Raw genomic sequence first — 23,812 nt, 5'->3', positions numbered from 1 at the left:
TATATCACAGACCAGAAGTTGTAATTATAAACATCACTTACACCTGCCCTTCCTTTAGCGTTAGATTCAGGTGCTGCAGTACAGCTTGTTTTCCATATGATCTGCAGACTTCTCTGCACTCAACACTTGCTGGTACTGATGCCATGAAATGCCCTCTTTGTCCTGCCAAATAACAAGAAAAGACTCTTTTAATGGAAAAAAAGTTTATATGCAATAATGATAACACTAATAAACACTAATAATAGTTGTCATAGCAACAGTAATATTAGTAACAGTGTAGCAGACATAGCTCTCAAGGAATGAGGGACAAGGACACTTTTAAAATATTAGTACTATTCACTTGAAACATTGACAGAATAAGATGTTATAGCAATAACCAATGATGTGGGTGTGGAATATTGAACATTTACCCATGGTTGGTGTGGTCTAATCCCTACGGCAAAGCACAAGTGATTAAACAAAGCCAATTGTGGATAAATCTTCAGTATACCACACCCAGGAGTTGGTTATTACTATTGTACAATGACATTATTTAAAATAAAAATGACTTTTCCTAAATAATATCTTTGTATAATGGTGCCATGGTGTTCTTCTGCAATGTTTCCCAAGTCCGCTGCTTTGTTGATGTACTGAGCATGCTTATGGGTCTTTCGTTCCCAGGTTTACACAGTACACCAGTGCTTTGGAAAGCAAGCAATGGAGATAGGAAGATCTTTGTTGCTTATTTTTTATAAAAAAAAGCTGTAACCTCTGGATAGTTTAGATGTACGAGAGACGGGGAAAATACAAGGAATATCATGTATGTTTCTTTAGTTTTGCAGAATGTATCTGTTTTTTCTTGTATTTTCTCTGCTCTATCAAGTAGTGCTCCACCTCTTATTTTTTCAGAAAGATTTTGCGGTGTTAACCTTGGCTCTAGATGATTGTCACTGTTGTGGTGATACCCCAACCCCATGTGCAAAAATGGGAAAAGGGGTTGAGGATGGATGATTTTGCATTGTCTGAAGGAAAGAAAGTCTGAAACTGATGGATGTCATTATTTAGTGACTTAATTCCTCAATGATTTGTTGAAAAAACACAGATTTTATGAGGAATGAAATCACTAAATGACATGCATTTCAGTTTTAGACTTTCTTTCCTTCAGACTAATGCATGTCACATACCAAGTGTTAAAAAGTCTGGCTGCTCAATGATGCTTTAGTGGCCAGACTTTTACGGTTGGTATATCTACAGGCCGCGGTGGTGCAGAGGTTGGCATTGTTGCCTCACAGTAAGAGGTTATCCCGTTCGATTTTTGGCTGGAGTGCCTTCTGTGTGGAGTCTGCATGTCCTCCCTGTGGTTGAGTAATGTATAAAGACATGCAGGTAGGTGTGTGCGTGAATAGGTCTGCCTTCTTTGAAGGTTGGGCATCAGGCTGGAACCTTGGCACCATAAAAATCCACTGCCAATCATTAGCAGACTGGAGTTCCCATGTGGCGACCCCTAACCAGGAAAAGCCGAAAGACATTACTTATATTCTCAATCTACAACTGGCATGCTGGTTGGGCTGACCAATCAGTGTGCTCATTTTTGAATGCTAATGGCCAGTCATTGTATAATATAGCAATAACCGATGACATAGGTGTGGTATATTGAAGATTTACCCACCGTCGGTGTGGTTTAATCATGAAGGCGAAGCCCAAGCGAATAAACAAAGCTAACCTTTGGTAAATCTTCAATATACCACACCCAGGAGCCAGTTATTGCTATTATACAATAACATTATTTAAAAAAAATTACTTACTTTCCTCAAATAATGTCTGTATAACAGCACCGTGGTGTTCCTCTTCCTTGTTTCCTGATTCTGCCCTTTGATGATGCACTGCGCATGCATATGGGACTTACATTCCCGGGCTTAGACAGCATATCACTGCTTTAGCAAGCAACAGAGAAAGGACAATCTCCGTTGCTATATATATATTTTTTTTTTGAAAGAAAAAAAAAAACCTGTAACCTCCCGATAGTTCAGAGGTACAAGAAAGGCAGAAAAATACAAGGAAAATCAGGTATGTTTCAGACCTGATTTTCTTTGTATTTTCTGTGGTCTCGTACGTACCTCTTGATCTTTTATTTGAAAAAAATGTGAATACCTGTGCATTGTCTGAAGGAAAGAAAGCCTGGAACTGAAAAGCCTGTCATTATTTAGTGGCTTTTTTTCCTCAGTGACTTGTCAGAAAAAAAAAAATTATGAGAAATAAAGTCAGTAAACATGACACCATTTCAGTTTTAGACTTTTTTTCCTTCAGACTATTGTGGGTCTACACATACCTATAAATAAAAAATCTGGCTGTTCAATGATACTTCAGCTGCTAGACTTTTATCCTTGGTGTAGTCCCGATTTACAATAGGCACGCTGCTTGGGCTGACCAATCAGTGTGCTTGTTTTTTAATGTTCATGACCATTTATTGTATAATATTAATTAATAAACATTTTCTGAAGTAGAAAAAGTTTAAGAATCTAATTATTGTCATTTATTAACTGTAATTTGCCAACTTTTCGCCAAGAGTCACCAATTTTAGGAGGGATTAAGAAAGACAGGGATAAATCTTGAGTCAAAATCAGGGATGCCTCTGAAAATCAAGGGCAGATAAGACGTGTACAGCTGTCTACATTTACCCGTATGCATTTAAGGGCACTACTAATTATTTTCATCTTCTGTCCCATGCTACCATAAAAGACTGTACTTAGTAAAGTATTCCTATATCTAAGCACGCTGTGTATACAATCCCTGCTGTAGGCATTCATTTGGACAGTTTCGGATATTCTGGTTTCCTGAGCCCTAAAATCCTTAGAAAAAAGATGTTCTCAGCAAAGTACACCCTATCGACACTCACAATAATAGCAATATGACATAAAAGTGATTTGGGACACTACCTCATTGCAGTTGTTATTCTTGTCTTCCAGAAGAGCACCTGTTATATAACTCTTTAAATAAACTGAAACTCAGGACAAAGACCTATAAACAGTTATCATTGAAGTGAACCAGTGAAGCCCATTGCAGGATATGACAAAGACTCTGCATACGATCAACTGTAAATTTTAAGAACCTGTTCTGAGCTTTTTTCTTATTATTATTATTCCTATTACAATTATTATTATTATTATTTTGCCTCCTATGTTATACAAAATGCAGCATTTTTAGGACGCACTTTAATACTACTTTAATTTATTAAAATTTAACAGTACAAGTTTGGCATCAATATGTATTTTCGGGATATTAAGTAGAATGTAAACATTGATTAAAAGAAATGATCAGTGATTTACCAAAGGATCAAACGCTTTACAAGAGACAGGGTTAAATGAGGTAAAATTGTGGACTGTTGAAAAGTAGAACAATTTATTTATACTAATATGAAGTTTGGCATCTCACAGGAAGCCCATGCTATTATTCAATTACTCATGTATGTGGATATTCCTTCCTGCAAAGCGACAGTCAAGCTTTACCGGCACACCTCTCAAGTGTACCTCATTACGAGGAATGTACCTCATTTGGGGTCTTAAAAAGTTCATGTTCCTCGAAGTTCCACATTGAAATGGTCTGTAACACATTCAGTGTTAGGAATTTTTTAAGTGAAATCCATGGTAAATAGAAATAAATCATATTAATTCGCTAAAAGATCTTTATAAGTAAAACCAGCATGTCTTAACCATCCTATGACCTTCCTTGCTGAAGTTGTTAGTAAGCCATTAGTACGTGTTCCACATTTTGTCCATTTGTTCCACATTATTTGGACTTGTGTTCCTCATTTTGGAGATGGAAGGTTGAGAGCTATGTTTACACGCTGTGTATGTAAAATTACACAAATGAGAGGGAGCCGTCATCATCAACTACTGAAGGGAGTGGAGAATGCGTGGACTCTTCCAACTGACTTTTACATTGCATTATACAGTTATAATCCAGTCTCTCAGCCGTTCAAACAGGTTGATCATAACTACACAGCACGATATCACCAACAGGTTACTGCGTTATCAAAACAGGCGAAAGGTATCCTCTCCGATTAAGAATACACTATACCGAGATCGTGAAGCACACTGTTTTAATACATCGATAAAGACTGACACTCACATGGCAAAAACCAGTACCCCTCGCAATGTGGGATATTAAGTTATTACAAACGAGTTGCAGGTCCATAAACCATAAGACCATATCTGACTTTATTTAACATGACCAGTAGCAATCTTACCGAAACAAACTCCCTCCACTGCTTTGTCCCTCGCTTTCTCTTTTCCGTTTTCATAGAAAATGCAATACCACCGAGGCTGACAGGTAACAAAATGCATATAAATCAGTGTTATCTTATCATGAAATTGTGCCCATATACTCAATTGTGTGATGGGGCTGCCACATGTATTTGTATGCAGCCAGTCTTTGCACTGCGTGTTTCCTTACTCACCGTTCACGTTTATGGGTCCCACAGTACAACTGAACAAGATGCAGGCAGCTGAGGCTCTATACTCAGGATGCAGGTAGGTAGCCTCCTTCCTCCGTCTGTGCGTCCTAGCCAGGCTTGCAACCTGTTCATCCAGTTATTGCGCGTACAACAGGTAGCCATTCAGCATGCTGGTGCTGGCCACAAATACACGTTGGTTGTCCACTGCTGCTGCTTATTTATAATCAGTCCGTAAGGTGAGCCATTTCCGTATTTTGTGTCATATCACCCCACGTCTTTGACTCGGAGCTCATATGTATGCTTAATAGTTAGTTACTGTCCTCGCCCACGCTTGCTGTTGTGTTAGCAAACAGGATGGTTCCCTCTGTAACTGTTGTGACGCCAGACACTTCTCATGTGCTTGTAGTGCATGGGGCGCAAATGTGAAGAAAGACAACCGTGAAAGACTTTTCTGAGGCATGAGCAGTGTGCTGGTATGCAATATGTCTCATGCTGCAGCACAAACAGCAGGACCCGCAGAAGGGTGAGAGTGAAGGGAAAGAGAAAAAGTTTTAATATTGTTTAGACTGCCACAGTTTGTGTGCGTGTGTTTGTGCGCGCGTGTGTGCGCGTGCGTGCGTTTTGTAGCAGCGCGAAGTTTAGACAGTCAATACAGAAACATGGTTACAGTCTTCTTTTCGGTGTAAGTAAATTTCATTGTTTGTTATCTTTGAAAAGGGAAATTACACATCTGTCTATTCACTGCTGCATACATAAAACTATATTCTGTTAAAGTCTGTATTATTAACAGTTCCAGCCTGAGTTGCAACACCTGTTTGTTTACAATATAAGTAACAATGTCTCTGTAATCCAGGCTGCTCATAGGCATAAAGAGAAGTGTTACTTCATAGCAATACCTTTGGTTTTGTTATACAGGTTATAGAAAATATCATCCCCTGTCCAGCTATCAGTTATGCATTATGCGATTCTTTGTGATAAACATAAACACATACTTTGTATATACAGAAAAAATTGTCTGCAACGTGAAACCAGTTTTGCTATGGTAACCAAAGTGCCTAGCTAGTAAAACTGTAACTTTGCCACTTCATTTGTCTTTGGCAAATTCACTCTTGTTGCATTGTTTACAGAAGTTGCAGCTTAAAACTATTATTCAATAACACATTAACCTGCAGTATAAGAGCCCTAGATCTTTCACTTAGAAAGTATTAAATTTACAATTAGAAAAAAAAAACAGTATCAAATCTTGTTTAATGATAATTGCTTCACTGCACAATGTAAAAATGCCCATTGTTATGCAGCATATCCCAACAGCTAAAACAAGACGTATTTTGATGGTATAGCCATATTATGTTTTCCTTCAGCATTTTAACATTCCTGATGAAGTTGTTTATTTACTTAGTTAGTTTGTTAATCATTTGACGCCCTCACCTGCCAATTGATAGTTTCCCCAATCAGGTCTGAGCCCATTTGTTGCTCAGACAGTGGAAGCCATAAATTACCAAGGATGAGAGGTGACCAGAGAAGGCTATCATCCAGGCAAACATGATATTTTGCACCCTGCCCCATGTCACACCTTCTGTCCTGCTCCATGGTTGAGGCAATCCTTTGTCACAGTGGTCTGAGGGTCTGGCTTCGCCTCCTCCCCCCGACCATGGCTGTGGCATATTCAAGGGCACACCCTGACTATCCCCAAGCCACAGGAATACAAGATGTCTCTGCCCCAATAATGATAATATCTACAAGATAAAGCCATTGGACATTTGTGACAGGCCAACAATCCCACCGTAGGTGGTTGACATACATGTTCACATTGCTGTAGAGGCCCACAATATCTCCCTGACCCATGTACACTTCCACACCTGTCAAGAAAAGAAAAGAAAAAGAGTACTGTCACTAACCTGGAAACAACAAGCAGATGCCCCAGTCATATGTGGCATGTCACCCACCCAACTCAGAATGTTGCATTGCAGCGAGTGCCTAGTGGACTACCTTCCTCCTCCTCCTCCTCAGTATAGGCAAGCCTCCCATCCCCCCATTGCAATGGGATTCTCTTGTGCCTGGGTTCATAGGACCATGCTAACCTTTTGACCACAGGACCATTGAGAAGCTAAGCTACCTTACCCAAGTATAAAATAAATATGTTAATATGCTAACTCCTTGAACTACTGAGATCACTAATGCATTCAGATATCTAAACTTTCAACATTACATAGGTGACAAAAGCAAAAATTAACAAGTTATTCTACTAAGCATAAAAACATCTCATTTCATGATTCCAGAATATCGATCAGTTACTGGAAAAGTGATACTGCTTCACAACTTGTATAATGACCACATCCCCCAATTATTGCTTAACAGCACAGCTGTTCTTTCCTATAGATAATTTTGAATAAACATGTCAGTTCATTTTTCTTGTTATTCATTGCAAACACTATTGTGTGGTTTTACCAAACGTGAAATGGTTCCCTGTCCAGCAGATTGCAGTCTTGTTCTTGAGCTCCCTTCTTTCTAAACTGCTGAAAGTGCATCCACTTCTGTTTTTTTTTATGTGCAGACTTCCAGTGCAGCATTCTCATGCTCAAGTGTACCTCATTATGAGGGCCATTCCTCATTTTGCATCCTAAATAAAGTCTATGTTCCTTGCTGTTCCACTTTGGAAGGGTCTGCCACACATTCAGTGTTATGACTTTTTCTAACTAATATCCATGGTAAATAATATTAAATCATATTACTTCATAAAAATAACAGTTTATCAATATATATATATATATATATATATATATATATATATATATGTATATCAAAGAGCTTTATTGACATGATATTGATAGCCATTTAAGCAAAGTTCCAGGTTTAAATCCCAAGCTTGTTACACCAAAACTTCCATCCATAAAATAACAGTCATTTAAGAAAATGGCATATATCCTGAAATGTCAAAGAAAAAGAAATAACCCATCAATGGAGTGCTTAAACCTATTCTTCTAATAACAATTCCATATTTCTCTTACATAATAGAACAGGTAGCAATGGTGCATCCCCTGCTGGATTCTAGATGATTGGAAGGGTAATACAAATTCACCCCGGGGATCATTTCTGTGGTTCTGCTTGACAGGGGCACAGGAAAATAATTTTCTTGGGTGGCGAAAGCCAGGGTACATTTTTGGCTAGGCTTGTACAGGCCCTAGGGCCAATAGCCTAGTACCTACCTATGAACCTATGAAGGACAGACAGGCCCCCAGATTCTTAAAAGCTTGCACAGAGTGCAAGATTTGTGCAGGAGCTCACACAGGCAATATGTCTGCAGTGCAATCCAGGAACAGCCTGCAGGGGCATGCACGAGAGCTCCTGCACTAATCTTGCAGGGACTAAGCCCTGGTATGCAAATTACCCCATTTGCAGGAAAAATCCATGCAAATGAGGTGATTTTGCAATCCGGGAAGCTTGCAATAGTCTGTGTAAGACTAGTGCTATCTGCAGAAATATACTCAGTTAGTAACCAAGTACATTTCTGCAAAATCCAAAATGGATCTATGCCAGCTGCAAATAAAGGCTGCATATCACTGAATAAGCATGCCAATGGCCAAGTATAAGGCCATTGGCATTGCAAACAATAAAAAAAAAATTAAAAAATAACTTTCATTTTTTTAGTCGATCTCGGCTGTTTAAGCATAGGGCAGCGGTGCGCAAATGTGATCGGGGGGGGGTAAGAAAATAAACCTAAAATGAGCATTCTAACTAAAATAAGTATTCTGCCATGCAAGTCAATGGCAGGCAGAAGACAACCTGGCCAGTGAGTAGTGGTTGCTAAGGGAGGAGGCCCAGTGTGAGACATGTAACTATGCCTTAGCAGGCAATCCTATGCAAATGAGGGGAAGGATAGTGAATCCCAGTTTTCCCCAGCATGTGAGGCAGATCCCAACAGTGTAAGAGTATGAATAGCTGGGAGCAAGACTAGGAGATAGGTGACATCATGGGGGGGGGGGTGTCAGGCATACTGTAAGCGGATTGAAGCCCTGTGGCTCGGGTTTACTCCTAGCTTAGCACAGCTAAGCTAGGGGTTGTGTCTAAACCTGCCTAGCACTCTTTACAAAGTGTAAGTGGGTGTGCGCGCCATCCACCGGGTTTTACAGGGGAAAAAAAAAGTTAAATCAGGAAATAGCAGCAGTGTTCACATTTGTGCACTCCGTTTGTGCGGCGCACACACGGGCTTAAACAGGAAGGCAATGGGAAGGGGAAACAGCAGTAGGAAGGTAATCAAGGAGAACTAGCTTAGCTGGCAGGTGAACTGTATCAGAATCAGCCAATTACACAGGCAGTAGACCAGCCCAGCCCAGAACGCTACTATAAACTATGCAAACACCTACCCCTCTGTTTTTTCCCACACTCTACACCACCAGTGTATATAAGCGGGGAAATTTTAATAAACAAACCTAAAAAATGAGAAGGGCTGTAGCAGGCAACATAGAACAGCATGTGCAAGAGGCTGAGGGTGGTGAGGATGTGAATGCTGCCAATCAACCCACAGTGAGGAGATGGAGAAGAGTGTATAGACTCAGGGTAACCTACCAGAGGCTACATGAGCTGGAGCTAGTGGAGCACTATAGGGTAGACAGAGACCTCCTACAGCAAATTGTTGAGCTGTGCTGGCCACACCTGACACACCAAACTGACTGAGAGGAACCCATCCCAGTGGATACTAAGGTATGTGTAGGCCTAGGAATACTAGCCACAGGTACTTCCCAAAGTTCAACTGGGGATATCATGGGAATCTCACAGGCATCAGCATCCAGAGTATTCCACCAGTTCCTGGATGCCATGCCAGCACATGCCAGTGAGCACATATATTTCCTCAACATCCATGAGGTGTCGGCCAGCAATATTCATCTCTTCCACCAAATAGCAGAATACCCTGAGGTAGTGGGTGCTATATGCATGCACATACACATCAAAGCACCACCTGTTGTTGATCAGGGTAGGGCCCACATCAACCTCAGGGGATTCCCCTCCATCAACTGCCAGGTTGTCTGTGATGTCCAGGGCATTATAATGAATGTGTGTGCTGGCTGCCCTGGAAGCTATCATGATTCCCACATATGGCATCTGATGCAGCTGTACCAGAGATTTGCGGATGGGGACATCCCCTATGGTCACCTACTGGGGGATACTGGTTACACACTGGAGCCATGGCCAATGACACCCATCAGAAATGCACACACACCTGAGCAAGAATGCCAAAATGAGGCACATGCACAGAGCAGACTTATAGCGTATGTTTGGGATGCTCAGGTCACAGTTCCAGTGTCTGGACACATCTGTTGGAGCCTTGCAGTACTCACCAGCTACATGTACCCAAATTGTTATGGTATGTGCCATACTACACAATATGATCCTGCAGAAACAGCTGCAGCAGGAACAGTATGGAGCAGGGCCACACAGCCCCCCACCAATGCCAAGGCCTGCAGAGGCACAGAATGACTTGGAGGAGGGACAACCTGAGCCTGCCCCAGTAGGCAGATGGAGGTGTGCCCAGTATGCTGAGGCCACGGCAAAGAGACAATGCATAGCACATACACTGACACAGTAGGGACCCAGGGAATGACTTCCTCTCTCTGGCTCACACATACAGTAAAAGGGATGCCAAACATGACACTACCTGTGCTCAACCATGTATAGGGAGTGTACTATGTACATCCGACATAGGCAGCCCTCCAGCACCATCCGCAAGTCTGGCACACCCTCAAGGTAAATAAATCAACTGACCAATTGCCAAATGGAGTAGAATGTGTTGTTACCTGTATGTATGGTATGGATATGAGCATGCAAGGGAATTGAGTGGTTGAATATGATGGCAGCAGAAAGTAGACACTCATAGCACCACCATGACATCTGTAACACATACTGGACTCACCATAGTAGCCAGTACTACACAGGGTGACAAAACCCACTGCAGGAAATGTGCTGAGCAACATGTGTGTCCATATGTCTCACACATGCCAGTCAGTGAGGTTCACATACCCAACAGTCCCAGCCAGCAGAACAGGTGTAGACAAACACAAGCAGAACCTATGCTATGGCCCCAGAATGATGGCTATGGTTAACCCCCCCCCCCGGCCTATACAGACAGACTACAGCAGGTCAAGCAGTGGGATGTCAGTTCTGAAGGGTGGGAAGTCAGACACTAATATGTAGGGCAACCAAAGCTACAATCTATAGTACACTGGTATTCCTCTAGTCAGTATGATAGGTAAGAATACAAAATGAAATGGAGTACCTGACATACCAGTACAGTCATAGCAAATGTGTACAAGTGTCAGATGTGCCCCCCATCCAATGCAGTAATGTAATAACAGTCAGGTGTGCCCTCCCAATCCTGTGTAGAAATGTAGAAATAGTCAGGTGTGCCCCGCATCCTACATAGTAATGTAATAACAGTCAGGGGTGCCCCCCATTCCTGTGTAGAAATGTAGTAATAGTCAGGTGTGCCCACCCATCCTATGTAGAAATGTAGTAACAGTCAGGTGTGCCCCCCCACTCCTGTGTAGAAATGTAGGAACAGTCAGGTGTGCCCCTCCTGCTATGCAGAAATGTAGTAACAGTCAAAGCCATATGATTGATGGATACCCTGCAGAGACAGCATGCTACCTGTCGGTGTACAGCACAAAGGTCAGCACTGCAGCACAAACTACCTGGACTCAATCCACACATACAGATGGCCATACTGGGCATGCTCACACACTTAGAGAAATGAAGGCAATGTCAGTCAACAACATACTGAAAGGTCATACTGGGCATGCTCACACACTTAAACACATGAAGGCCATGTCTGCAAACACCAGTGGACCAGACATATCTGGCAGTTGCAGTTGTTAGTGCAGACACTTGTCAGTATGCACAACCCATGCCTTGCACATATAGTGGATAGGAATATAGACATATATGTCAGGACAACACACTATAATAAGCCAAAGGTAGATGTACATAGATGTGTGGAAGAGGGTGACTGTGACAAGGAGCCATCCAGGCTTGTCTCACCCAGCACACAGCCAAAGGGCCCCAAACACATGAGGTGCAGATGTCAATCACTGCAGATATTAGCCATTAGTATCTGTCAGCATTACAGACTATGTGGTGCAGGTGCCAGCTGTGCAACATGACTGTACAAGGAAGAAGTCATCTAGCAACTGTATACACATACCTGTGAAATATGACCCTGTGTGTGCCCACATGTGGTGTGTCAATCCCTAGATGAATGGGTTATGGCCCATGCACACACACTGCCCTTTTCATAGCCCTACTATGACAAGCCTGCTGAGGTCATCCACTATGAAATACACCTTTGGGAGAATTGTAGCCCAGTAATTTCTGTGACATGTCCCATAACTGCGTACTGCTGTAGTGTGATAAACTAGTTAGGCAGGAGTTCTAATCCCAGACTTGGCAACAATGTGTGTGTTTGTGTTTGCATCTGTCTGTCTCTGACTATGTAGACAGCAATGCTTTTTAGGGTACTCACACTCTCTACAATTCATATACTCAACTTTCGCAAGGCTGCTGATATCATCTACCTAGAAACACACCTCTGGAAAGGTTGCATCACAGTAATCTTCGTAGCATGTCCTGTGTATTGCTGTAGTGTGCTAAAGTAATTAGGTAGGTGTACTAATCCCAGACATGGCAAGTGTGTGTGTGTCTGACTATGTCTGTGTAGAGAGCAGTGCTTTTTAAGGTACTCACACACATATACTCAACTTTGGCAAGGCTGCTGATGTCATCCACCTAGAAATACACCTCTGGGAAAGTTGCAGCCCACTAATCTCCGTAGCATGTCCTGTAACCGCATACTGCTGTAGTGTGTTAAAGTAGTTAGGTAGGTGTTCTAATCGCAGGCATGGCAAGTGTGTGTGTGTGTATCTGTGTTTGTCTGTGTAGAGATCAGTGCTTTTTAGGGTACTCACACTCCCTACAATTCATATACTCAACTTTGGCAATGCTGCTGATGTCATCCACCTAAAAATACACCTCTGGGAATGTTGCAGCCCACTAATTTCCATCGCATGTCCTGTAACTGCATACTGCTGTAGTGTGCTAAACTAGTTAGGTAGGTGTTCTAATCCCAGACCTGGTTTGTGTGTGTCTGTGTAGCAAGCAATGCTTTTTAGGGTACTCGCACTCCCTAAAATTCATATACTCAAGTTTGGCAAGGCTGCTGATGTCATCCACCTAGAAATACACCTCTGGGAAGGTTGTAGCCCAGTAATCTCTGTAGCGTGTCTTGTAACTGCGTACTGCTGTACTGTGCTAAAGTAGTTAGGTAGGTGTTTTAATCCCAGACATGGCAAGTGCGGTTTTGTGTAGACAGCAATGCTTTTTAGGGTACTCACACTCCCTACAATTCATATGCTCAACTTTGGCAAGGCTGCTGATGTCATCCACCTAGAAATACACCTCTGGGAAAGTTGTAGCTCAGTAATCTCTGTAGCACATGCCATAACTGCATACTGCTGTAGTATGATTTAGAGCTCTGGTAGGGTTCCATCCCCACCCATGGCAGTTCTGGATGTTTTGTGCGTGTTTCAATGTCTGTGTATGGAGAAATGCATTATAGGCTAGTCATACTCAGTACATTTCAAATACCCTACTTTGGCAATCCTGCGGATGTCATTCATTGTGAAATACACCTTTGGGGAAGGAGTTCTCCAGTAATCCATGTGGTTCATCCTAAAACAGCTCAGTGTTGTAGTGTGATCTAGACCTCTGTTAGGGGTTCTATACCCACACATGTTGGTTGTGGATGCTCTGTGTATATGTCACTGTCTGGGAGCAATGCATTTTAGGCTAGTTGCACTCACTACAATTCGAATGTCCTACTTTGGCAATCCTGCTGATATCATCCAATGTGATATACTCCTTTGGGGAAGAAGTTCTCCAGTAATCCCCATGGTGTGTCCTATAATAGCTCCATGCTATAGTGTAATATAGACCTCTGTTAGGGGTTCTATACCACACATGTTGGTTGTGGATGTTTTGTGTGTGTGTCACTGTCTGTATATGGAGCAATGCATTTTAGGCTAGTCACACTCATGACAATTTGAATGTCTTACTTTGGCAATCCTGCTGATGTCATCCAATGTAATATACACCTTTGGGGAAGAAGTACTCTAGTAATCCCTGTGGTGTGTGCTATAACTGTGTATTGCGGTAGTGTAATAAACGAGTTAGGCAGGGGTTCTACACCCAAACATGACAAGTGCATGTGTGTGTTTGTAACTCGTACCCTGTGTGAAGAGGGTTGTGAGTTTGTGACACCTGTGGAGTGAGTCTTGCATATTTCTTATATGGTGGCCCTACTATATACAACAGTGTCCACCGTACAGGGATAACAGATGTGAAATAGCTGAGAGGCTGGGGTGCAAGGCCATACCCATATATGTGACATCAAGGCCAGGCAATCACAGTTAGCAACCTCAGTATTACCCAGTGCACATCCTCACCCCATGTCTCATACACACACACATGCCAAGGCAACAGATAATATGTGGGTTAGTAAACTGCATATTGGCCACTGATAGTAGCTATGGAGTGAAAGCAGTGGGCTAAACAGGGCATGGCACCCTGTCCATCTGTCCCATATGCACGTGCATGCCTACAGTGCACCTTCCCCATGTTCCCCAATGGAGATCTGCAACACCTGTGGTGCCATCACATGTGACCCACAAAGGACATACCATTCCTGACAACATGCCCTGCATGGACATATGCCACTGACACCAGGAAATGCTGTTAGCATGCTATCAATGTAGGTGTAAGGTAAACCTGCTGCCCATTACTAGTTCCTGCCACAGGTGGGCAAGTCTGGAACATCTCATGATAATATGTGGTCACAACATGGGCCATTCACCCCAGGTACAGTTCCAAATGTCACTGTACATGCATGTGGGAGGTGTGCACATCCCAGACACTGTCCATGTCATGGACTAAGGAACACATACATGGCAAGTGATGCACAGCATTGGCCACACACATTAGTCACCCAGGTGACTGGATGGGGGATACAGTACCCACCTGTGAGGGCAAATGCAGACACTAAAGCCCTGAGCCACAATGCAGACCATTGTCATGTGGCCTGATGCCAAGGTATACCCATCACTTAGCCTTGTATAGCCGTCTGGCACAGTCGACCACCACACACCCGTGCAGACTTGCACCCATGCATGTCAATACAGGCACCCTGTGTGTTTGTGTGTGTGCTGTATGATGCATGTGATCACATCCACACTCACTACAACCCCCACTGGTATGCTGTCTGATGTCAGACACCTCCCCATACCCTTTGCCCATACAACCTCCATATGGCCCATGTGGTGCATGTGATACCTGCACAGTGATGTGTTGTGGCAATCCCACTAGTGATGAGTTGTAATCCTGGCCCTGCCAAGTGTGTCAATGTGCGTGTGTCCTTGTGAGAATGTGGCTGTGTTGATGCTGGCACCTGTTCATGCAGACAGGCACGTGTACGTCACCTACCATATAGCTACCATATCTCTGTTGCAGATGTTACTCAACATCACATATATATTCTGAGAGCTCTACAGCAGGTAGCCCATGTGGTGCATCCAATAACTGCATAGAACTGTGATAGCACTACAGAGTTGTCAGGGGTTTGATACTCTGTGCTGGTAGGTGTGTGACACAAACTTGCTTAAGTTTTACCCTCCCAACCCTCTCTGACTTGTCTTTGCCTCTGTCTGTCTCTCTCACTCCCTCTCTGGTGGATGTGGAGACCTACACCTGCTTGCTTAGGCAGCAGCATGTGTATTTTAAATGATGCTCATGATCAGCTGATGGCCTCTGCACAAATTGCAGCCCTCCTCTAGCTGATTGCATGTGGAACAGCTGTGGTAACATTCCCACAGCCAATTCCATGGAAACACACTCTAATATCTAGGAGCATCATGTTGGTGTTGGCCCTTTTCATTCACTGTGAGCAGGAACTAGATCTTTTGTTTGGCAAACAGTATTTCAGTTGGATTGGGGATTTACCTTTAACAACATACACTGTGGAAACAGGGCAACACACAGGAGTGGGATGTGCCTGACCTGACTACAGACTATAAGTGCTGTACTACTGCATTTGGAGTAATGTTGGTTTAACAATGTGTGTGTGTGTGTGTGTGTGTGTGTGTGTGTGTGTGTGTGTGTGTGTGTGTGTGTGTGTGTGTGTGTATGGCTGTCCTACATGTCTCAATATCTGCCATGTCAGTTCCATGTTTATGAGGAATCCCCACCTGCAGGGTCATCTGCAGACTGTGCAGTGTGTTGTGCCTTTGGTTTCATGTGTTACCCACGGAGCATCTATCTGTGGACTGCAGAAGGTAGTGTGAGGACTGCAGTAGGAGCCGTGACAGTTACTGAGTTCATATCCCTCATAGTACATATGTTGCAACAAACCCTGTTCCAACAGTAAATGTATGAGGTTATCACAGCAACATGTCAATATTGGCCCTGTGTATGTGCTTCCAGCCACAGCTCTGTCAACCTTTGTACATATGTCGTGCATGAAGAGTTGCATATGTGCTGTACACCATAATTAGTGTCATCATATCTGATAAAAAGCCAGTGAGATATCATTCTCACTTGACTCTTCAGCTCTTCACTGGTTCAACTCGTATTTGAAAGATAGGAAACAAGCTGTCCTTTGGGACAGCCATCTATCCTCTCTGCTCCCAATCACTATCGGTGTCCCTCAAGGATCCATCTTAGGTCCCCTCCTCTTCTCCATATTTATAAACAACCTGTCTACTTCACTCCCAACATCCACTTGTATTCAGTATGCAGATGATTCAACTATCATCTGTTCTGCTGCATCTCCAGCTGTACTTCTTTCTTCAACCCAAAAAATCTTTTCAGCAGCTGAAAAATGGTTCCAAAATATATGTCTTCTCCTTAACCCCCAAAAAACCAAACTATTACTCTTCTCCCCAACCCCTAAGTCTATCCCTCTTTCCTTTTCTATTGTGTCTAACAATGGCACTATTATATCACCTGATCTTCTACTAAACTTTTAGGCTTTACAATTGATAATCAACTTAACTTTGATTACCACATTGACCTAACCATCAAAACAGTTAATAAAAAGATAGGTGCCCTCTATAGACTCAAGCCCTTTCTTACTCCTACCACCAGGGTGTCCCTTGCCCAAACACATCTCATCTCTATGTTATTGTATGCCTCTCCATCTCTTATAAACCTGTCAAAATCTAACTTTCAAAAGCTTGCCACAGCCTACCATAGCATTGCCAGGTTTGCCTCAGGCTCCCCTTTTCGAACCCATCATTGTGTTAATCTCAAAAAGCTCAGTTGGCTAGAGCTACAAAATCTTATTCTCCTACATCAACTAGTTATTACCTTTAAAATACTCCTTTACCCTACCAATACACCCATACTTAATAACCTTATTGCCCCTTACAAGAATCTTAGTTCACTTAGATCAGCTAACAAACTACTAGTTGCGACTCTCAAATCTCACAATAAAGCTGGTGACTCCTTGTTCACAAATGTTGTTGGCTCACACTGGAATAAACTTCCCATAGAACTGACCACTCTAGGATCAGCACAACTTTTCAAGAAACGACTAAGGAACTATTTCAAATCTCACTGGCTTTGTCCTTGCTCTAATCCTGACTGACCTCAGCATCTTACTCTCCTTACAGCTCTTTACTCTACTCCTCTACTTGTCACTATCACTAGTGCTGCCCCCCTCTGTAGCTCTCCTTGAATTTCACTTCCATTTTTAATTTTCATTAACACCTTCTGCTCTTTCTACTTGACATATTACTACAACCAGTCATATATCCTTTCTATTTAAACCTATATCCTGCTACATATGGAACTACTCTGTTTCTTAAAAATAGTGCCCTAGCACTAAAAGTGTTATCATTATTGTAAATACTGTATATATTACTATAGACTTAGGGGTGAGTCACTATTTTCTCTCCTTCAACATTAGTATGATTGCATGGTTAAGATTATAGAACTAGGAATCCTCACTGTTTTGACTATATTCTGTTGTATTTGCTTCTATACTATTACTAAGCTATTTTAGCTCTCTTACATGCCTATAATACTGTATCCTATTGTGCTTTTTTTTTTGATGTACCTTGTTATGTTATGTTTGTACTAGTATATAGTGGAGCTTTTCCCCTCGGGCCTCTGCTGAAAATGGACATATATCCAGCCAGACTAGCCCGGTCAACAAATGTAAAATAAAATGTAAAATAAAATAATAAATAAATTATGTACAGTAGGGTTTATATGTGATGACATAACCTGGACATTCTGTGGATGTTTGTACAGTACTGAGGTCTGTGTACTTATGGTGAATGTCGACATTGTGTGTATTGTTAATATGTACTTTAGCCTGTGTACAGACTGTGGTAGATGTCATTGTTCTAGGTCCCATCCTATCTGATGTTACATGCTGCTCCACTGTATGGTACCGTATTGAAGTACATGTTTGTAGGGCCATACATACACATGTTCCATACCACAGACAGCCATCAGACCAAACTGTGTAGCAGCCCAGTATATGTAGGGTCAGTCTGTGAGTGGCACATATGAGGATGGTGTCGAACAGATAGTCCATATACTGTAATATTATGTTAGCTTAACTTATGTGGCTGTGGCTGTGTTCACATTGGTTGTGGTTATGCAATTTCACACAGGTGTATCTTCCCCTGTGCTGTGACATGCCTGTAAGACCCTGCTATTTATGCAGGTACATGTGCATTCCCCCATAGGAGATATAGGCCAGTGTTGAGCCAGTTTGCCTGTAGCCTGCACAGTGCATTGTTACATGCCTAGCAGCTTAGTGTACTTACCCAGTGAGATGTCATGTGCAGATACTTGCCAGATGTACTGCTGCTGGGCCTCCCTTAACAGTCATGTATGCCAGACAGAGGATTGAGATTCTGTACAGATGTATGTCAATATCTAGTGGGTAGTACATGGCCATGGCACCCCTGTACCAGCGGTTATTATGTGTCAGGCCAGACAGGGGTGTGTGAATGCATAACCTATGGTGGCAAATGTATACCAGTCATTATGTGTTATACCCATCTACATGGGTGTCTACATCCATATTGTTAGGCATGGTACACATGTTTTGCACTAAGGGGTTATGTGTATACCTCTGGTCTGTACAGAGTGTGTCAGAATGTCCACATATATTGGCCAATATCTCTGCTGCAGTCCACAGGGACATTACATGCTGGCAGCGGTACTTTACTATGATGTCCTTTAGGATGTCTGTCAGTAGCCAATGGCACATGTGATAAGCAGATGTGGCCTCCCACACACACCATGTCTGTGAAGACAATCCCAATGACAGCAGCAATAGTCTACTAATATACCTGCTATACATACCTGACATCCTCCTGCACTACGACTTTGGGACTGTAGAGGCTGGGGTAGGGCTACACTCCATGTCCAGGACATATGGTGGAAATATATGTACATATAATTATCCAGCTAGTCATATATATATATATATATATATATATATATATATATATATATATATATAGGATTACACATGTGTAGTACTTCCAATTACCACTGTCATGGCAACCACCTACTATAAATCCCTACATTATGTGGGCATGGTCCCTTTACATTTCCTGTGTGATGGACCTTCTTCCTGTGAGTGGTATTAGTGTTGCAGACAGCAGGTAGCAATACCTCTTACAAGAGAACTGGCAAACTCAGGGCAGCTACATATTTGTAGGAGGTTCAAGAACTACAGACAGAGTATGAGTAGAGTTGTGTTATCCTTTGTATAGTACTAGTGTTACAGTGTGTGTGTGTGTGTGTGTGTGTGTGTGTGTGTGTGTGTGTGTGTACATACTAGTTTATCTTGGAATGCAGTCTGTCTGCATAGCTCTCAACTGTAGGCCTATCCTCTTGGTGGCCAGAGGTGTGCCTATCATGTTTTGTCTGTCCACCTCACAGGTCCTGTGTCAGATATTTCACTGGCAGTGTGTGTGTTGAGTGCTATCAGCACATGGCTACATCTATTTATATTTCTAACTTCAATTCCCTGACTAAGGGTATGTTGCAGACTATCCTGTAACACCAGCAACTTGTTTAGTGTATGGCAACAGTTTTCGACATATGTGCCTGTGTTCCAACCTCAGTCCTCCACCTACATACCATGCTTTGCACATATGACATGCTGTTGGGGATTGTTCTGCAGTGGGCTGTGAGTATATCACACTGCCATTGCTGCCATCAGTCCACTGCTGTTGTATCCCCCACACATAAGGTGGGGCTGGGGCCATATTTGTGTGGGCATCACCTACACAATACATGTGTGCCCTTATGGTCCTGTATTATTGAGTCTGGGGGGGGGCACAATATATGACCTAAGCTGTTACCCCCACATTTTGTATCAGGGGTGAGCTGCCTTAAGGTATCTGGATGTACAGTATCGTATACTTCACCTATATTTACATTACTTACATATAGGTTCATAGGTTCATACTAGGCTATCTGCCCAAGGGCATTTATAAGCCTAGCCCATAGTTATGTGGCTTTCGCCACCCCTTTAGTTTGAATAAAAACTATGCCTATCATTTTGCTGTGCCTCTGTCAAGCAGTGACACTGAAGTAATCCCTGGGGTATATCTGCAATCTCCCATCCATTGGTCAAGATTCCTCTTGAACAAGGCCAGAGAGGTGCTCTGCCTCACATGTACCGGGATTTTGTTCCACAGCATAGGGAGTCTCTGGGTGATGAATCTGTCCCTCCAGCACGTTCTATTTATAACCGTGTCAAGGTTTAAGTCTCCCGCCCTTGTGGTTCTGAGGGATCTAGATTTTTTGAGGTGAAGCATATTCATCAAATCTGGGTTTGACATGGCCTTATAGGTCAGGCACAGGTCACCTCTGAGCAAGTGGTATGAGACTGAATAGAGCTGGAGTTCTTTCAGTCGGGCAGCATAAGACATATTTTTGAGACCCTTTATCCTTTTGGTGAGGAACTTTTGGGGCCTTTCAAGCTGCAGCAGGGGTCTGGTCAGATACATTCGAACGGGGCATTGTACCCAATCATAGGTCTAATGAGTGATGAGTACAGGGGGACGATGACCTCCCTTGATCTAGATGTGAATCCCTTCATGATCAGGTGGGCGATATAGAAGGTTTTCCTAACTACTTTAGCAACATGAGTGTCAAACGAAGGCTACTGTCAACCTGGGTCCCCAGATCCCTGATGACTTTTCTGTGCTCAGTGGATTGCCACCTATATGGTAGCTAGGGGTAACCTTGTTTTCCCGAAGGGTATGACTATGCATTTTTTGGCGTTTAACTTCAGGACATGGCTCTGGCACCAGTTATCCATTTCTGTGAGGCCCTTCTGGAGGATATCTGTGTCAGATGTGTTTTCGGCTATGGCGCACAGTTTGCCGTCATCTGCAAACTTTGTCAGCCATAACCCTCCTGTGTTTGCTTGTACTTCAGAAAAGTAGATGCCGAACAAGAGTGGACCCAGGACTGAGCCCTGTGGGACACCACTTGTGACAGGCTTTGAGTCTGACATGGCTCCAGCAACTCTGACCCTGTGGGTTCTGTCACTTAGCCAGTTTGCAACCCATCTTGTGATGTATGGGTTTACATTCAAGCTGATGAGTTTTTCGATGATACCTGAGTGGGGTATTGTGTGAAGGCCTTTGCCAGGTCGAGGTAGGCTGTATGGACTGCCTTTCCCTCATCAATGGCCTTGGTGACTGTCTCAAAAAAGTCAACCAAGTTTAAGAGGCAGGATCTGCCTTTGACAAAGCCAAACTGGGTTGGATCCAAAGTCTGCAAGTTCCCTATGTCTTTATTTATGAGTTCCATTATGATCCTCTCCATGGCTTTGCAGATAAGGCTTGTCAAGCTAATGGGGCGGTAATTTCCAGGGTCTGTGGAGGCACCGCCCTTATGAAGTGGGACCACAGTCGCCGTGCGCCACTCCTTGCGTACGTATCCTAAGGTGAGGCTAAGATTAAACAGCTGCCCTAACTGTGGGTTTAATTCCTCATTGAGTTCGTGAAGCACACAGCCGGGGACACCATCCGGTCCCATGGATGCTGTGTTTTTTGCCTTAGTGAGGGCAGTTCTCACCTGGGCGTTGGAGATGTTGGGGGGGGCTACAATCCTCTGGAATAGATATCTCTCCTTTTGGGGGGGAGAAGTTTGCACTGAACCTGTCAGCCAGTATGTTGGCAATGTGTGTAGGTTCAGTAATTTTCACATCATTTTGAACTAATTCTGAGCATATCTGGGAGTTTCCTCCTAGGTTTCTAACATAGCTAAAGAAGGCCTTATGATTCTCTTTAGAGTCCTTGGCGATTTTTCTCTCAAAATTTGCCTTGGATGATTTTATGAGAGCTCTTAGTTTTTTACTTATAATGATCAAAGGTGTCTTACCTTTCAAGGATTTTGCTCTATCTTGTAATAGCTTCCTCCTTTTGTTGTAGAGCTTGTTTATGGCTGGGGTCCACCAGACTGGACGCTTGCCTTTGGTACAGAGAGTCTTAGTTTTGTTTGAGATTGCCTGATCCATGCAGTCCTGTAGGTGCTGGTAGAAGGCATTTGTAAGTGATTCAGCGGTTTGAGTAATGTTTACCACTGGCTCAGGGGCCTTAAAGGAGACCACACTAGTTTTTAGAAGTGTGAAATCGGCTTTGAGACGTTTTCACTGTGGTCTTTTGTTTCAGGTGGGGGCGGGATGAGGATCTCCAGCGAGATTAGTTTATGATCTGATCTCACCAGTGAGGGATATACTTCCGGTGTTGAACATTTTGATCCCATGTTCGTGATGATGAGATCAAGTATGTTTTCTCCTCTTGTGGGGATGGTGACTAGTTGTTCCATGGCATTTGAGTTTATGAACTCCAGGAATATTTGGGTTAGAGTGTTCGGGCTTGAGTAGTGTTCCCAGTCTATATTAGGGTAGTTGAAGTCACCTAGTATGATGGTGTTTGGAGATACATTTATCCCTCCAATGTTTTCAGGAAGGCCATGTGAGGTTCCTGAGTTTGAGAGGGTGGCCTGTAACATGCTACAAATTGCAGAGCAGTCTTGCCTATGGTTAATTGCACCTGGATGGTCTCCGATGCATCGTGCATTGCCACCAACCTTGAGGTGTGGGTGTCCTTTATGAATATGGACACCCCCCCTCCTTTCTTGGTGTTGTCCGGATTTTGGGGCCGGAACGCATGATATGAGGTGAAACCTATTAGTGCTGGGGTGCTCTCAGGAGCCTTGAACCAGGTTTCTGTCACAGCACAGACATCGATGTTCTCCATATTGAGAAGGGCCTCGAGTGCGTGCATCTTGAGATTGAGACTTCTGGCATTGAGCAGCATTACCCTTAGTTTTTTCCTTTTTGGTGTTCTAGGGTGGTAGGTTTAGAATTTGAGTCTTGCCTAAAAAAGGCACTATGGGGGTGGCAAGAGCCTTTGCCAATATCCGGAAGCCCAGGGATGACAGGTGCAAGCCATCCCTTGCGAAGCAGCGTGGCTTGTCCAGCATATCATCCCAGGCAGACAGACATTGGATCCCCTTTGAATGACACCAGAATTTAAGCCAATTATTAAAGCTGATCATCTTATCACTGTATTGTGGCATCATTCTAGGTGAAGGTAGGATACTGCTCAAGGTCAGGGTCATACCTGGCTGGGCTACATAATCAGAGAGCTCCTCGATGTCCCTTTTCATGTAGTCCAAGGAGGTACGTCTCAGGTCATTGACACCTGCGTGGACAATGACTGAGTCGTACTTGTACCTGCTGTTGAGAGACCTGAGTGCTTGCGTTATGTGGCGGATTCTAGCGCCCGACAGGCAGCTTACTGTGACCTTCTCTTTACTCAGTCTGGTGAGCGGGACGTCAGTGTGTCTGACTATGGAATCACCAATGACAAGTGTGTCTGGCATTTTGTTTGGCCTTAAGGGCTGTGACTGTTTGACACTCTGACTGTGTGGTCTATGTGTTGCATGTGTTGGGTCGTGAGGTGGTAGTTGTTTGGGTGTCTGCTTTGGTGGCCTCTGCTGTTTTGGTAAATTTTGATCAGAGCCTCCAGTATGTCTTTGTGTGAGTATGTGTATGATTTGAAGTTGTGATGGTACCATGTGTGACTGGGTATGTATTGTGTGTGGTTACCTTCTCCTCCTGTCTGGTCTTGCCAGTCCTATGTTGAGAGAGCTCAGCCTCCAGTTTGGCCGTATAGTTGCATCTCTCGCATGTATTTGTGTTTTGTGGGAGAAGGAGAGGATTGTCTGTGTACATGAGGCAGTTGTAACATTGCCTCAATATTCCCAGGTTCACCAATTGAGCTGGAG

The 23,812-nt window shown here is 43.2% G+C and overlaps 1 protein-coding gene across 3 annotated transcripts in view; it reads right to left on the bottom strand.

Annotated features, from left to right (window-relative positions):
- LOC122788685 (ABC transporter G family member 23-like) overlaps window positions 1–23,812 on the bottom strand; it is a 1,725,589-nt gene that overhangs the window by 1,612,967 nt on the left and 88,810 nt on the right. For 2 of the 3 annotated variants that reach the window (XM_044055583.1, XM_044055595.1), the window contains exon 2: window positions 42–162. In XM_044055583.1, coding sequence (XP_043911518.1) covers window positions 42–145 — 104 coding nt within the window. In that variant the 5' untranslated portion in view covers window positions 146–162. Of the gene's footprint in view, window positions 1–41; window positions 163–4,435; window positions 4,981–23,812 lie in introns of those variants that run through there. The other variant, XM_044055590.1, reaches the window with a different exon arrangement.

Source organism: Protopterus annectens, chromosome 1.part2 (genome assembly GCF_019279795.1).
Source record: "Protopterus annectens isolate FY-2018-M chromosome 1.part2, PAN1.0, whole genome shotgun sequence".
NCBI classification, from domain to species: Eukaryota; Metazoa; Chordata; order Ceratodontiformes; family Protopteridae; genus Protopterus; species Protopterus annectens.
The sequence above is the reverse complement of the archived record's forward strand: the minus strand, read 5'-3'. Positions and strand labels throughout refer to the sequence as shown.